Source organism: Anoplophora glabripennis, unplaced genomic scaffold (assembly GCF_000390285.2).
Source record: "Anoplophora glabripennis isolate ALB-LARVAE unplaced genomic scaffold, Agla_2.0 scaffold385, whole genome shotgun sequence".
Taxonomy (NCBI): domain Eukaryota; kingdom Metazoa; phylum Arthropoda; class Insecta; order Coleoptera; family Cerambycidae; genus Anoplophora; species Anoplophora glabripennis.
The window spans coordinates 54,105-56,179 of NW_019416539.1; the positions used below are offsets into that span (position 1 = coordinate 54,105).

The 2,075-nt window shown below is 35.3% G+C and overlaps 1 protein-coding gene across 1 annotated transcript; it reads left to right on the plus strand.

The window, feature by feature from the left end:
• Positions 1-237: 237 nt before the first annotated feature.
• On the plus strand, positions 238-978 carry LOC111691687. Its single transcript, XM_023454900.1, has one exon. It carries the CDS (start codon positions 238-240, stop codon positions 976-978), a length of 741 nt encoding a protein of 246 aa, XP_023310668.1.
• The last annotated feature ends 1,097 nt before the right edge of the window (positions 979-2,075 follow it).

Here is a 2,075-nt window from a genome sequence, read left to right on the forward strand (position 1 = left end):
CAGAGTTTATATAGAAATACAACAAATATAGTTATTTATAAAAATATGAAATCGGCAATATTTAAAACAAAGGAAGGACTAAGACAGGGTGGAGGAATGAGCCCTACGCTATTTACGGTGTTTATGGATCACATCATTAAGAAATGTAATGAAAGAACAAAAACTCTATTTGTAGGATACAGAAACTTGCAAGCAGTAAATATTTCAGAATGTGCATATGCAGATGATGTTGTAATTATGGCTGCAAGTGAGAAAGAGTTACAGAAAAATATAGATATGTGGAAAGAAGTATTAGGAGAAAATGGAATGAAAATAAATGTCAAGAAAACAAAAACAATGGCAATAACAGAAGAACAACAGAAAATAAATATACAGATAGATGGAGTGAGGCTGGAACAAGTACAATATTTTGATTATCTAGGGGTATTGATAGAAGGATCAGGAAAACAAGACAAAGAAATAGAAAAAAGAATAGAAAATACAATGAAAGTATACCATAGTATAAATAAAAGCTTCATTAACAAGAGGGAAATATCTACAAAAACTAAAATGAATGTGTATCAAGCAGTTTACAAACCAATTTTAACATACGGGTGTGAGACATGGATATTAACGAGACAAAATAAGAGTAAAATTCAAGCAACAGAAATGAAGTATCTGAGGAGAGTGAGAGGAGTAACGAAAATGGATAGAATGAGAAGTGAGCAAATAAGAAAAGATTTAGGAGTACAATCGGTATTAGAATTCATAGAACAGCGACAGCTCAGCTGGTGGGGGCACTTACAACGAATGAATAATAGCAGACAAGTTAAAAGGATATGGGAAGCCAAAATACAAGCTAAAAGAAGGAGAGGAAGACCAAGGGAAACGTGGGACAGCGCAGCAGAAAAAGCATTAGAAAATAGAGGCAAGTCATGGCAAGAAGCAAAGCTAATAGCAAGAGACAAAAAGCAATGGAGAAAATTTGTATATAAATAGTTTGGAAATTAAGTATATGAAATTATTTGTAATCCCGACACCTAAGGGTAAAAGGGAATTTGATTATATATATATATATCCATTTTCCAGCAAGCCCTGTACTTCAGTCAAATGAATTATGTAATGACTGTAAAAAATGCCATCGCTTGATTGCGTATCAGGAAACATAACCTTTCATCCACCGCCAAACAGACCGATGACTCTGTGGTCAAAGGCATCACGAGAGATAACACAGACCAAATCTAACGGAGACGCGAGGAAATGCAACGACGATAACTCGCAACGGAGGGATTGCGTAAATTTCGAATAACAGAGAAAGCATTGTGCCGGGCCGGCGCCATTTTTGTGGGAAATGACTATGACGACGGATTCAATTAAATGACATCGATGCAGTCACGATTAATAACCGATGTATTTCCCGATGGGAGATGCTGTTATACAATATTGTTGCTCACAAAGGCGATTTTTGAGTTTCACAACGATTTTTCGACGGAATTATTTAAGCCCGTGAAGATTAGAACGAGATTGCGGATTTATTGTCAATAGGTGTATCACGATATAGCCGACTTTATTCGGATTTGTAATTTGTATAGTTACATAATGATAGTTGAGAGGCGACATTTTCACTTCCCCGTTTCGTCCGTCAATCAAAGATTTTGTGATAAAATTTGCTAATTGTATCTTAATCCGATGAAACTGGTCCGGACTGGGTTTAATTCTACAGAAATATTTCAGTTGTGTAACTCACTAGCATTAAAGCAAATTTTAAATAGTTACATCAAAAATTAGAACATGAGATGATGCAATATTTCACTGGCCAAATTCTGCAGGTGATTCTATGAAAACTTCGGGCTCTGTTTGTGAGATTCTGGATTTAGAGTTTCTTTTTTATTTTTTAATTAAATTAAAATAAAACAACCACATGTTTGTACTTGGGTTCCTGAAAACAACGGCTAGACTGACGCAATGAGAACTAGTGCTTTTGCTGGCCTACTCCTTTTTGTTTATGTAATTCGCTCTGGTACAAGAAGCTGATGCTCCTTCCTTATACGCGCCAGTCTTGTAAAATTTCGTAGTAGTAATTTTATTCACTACAA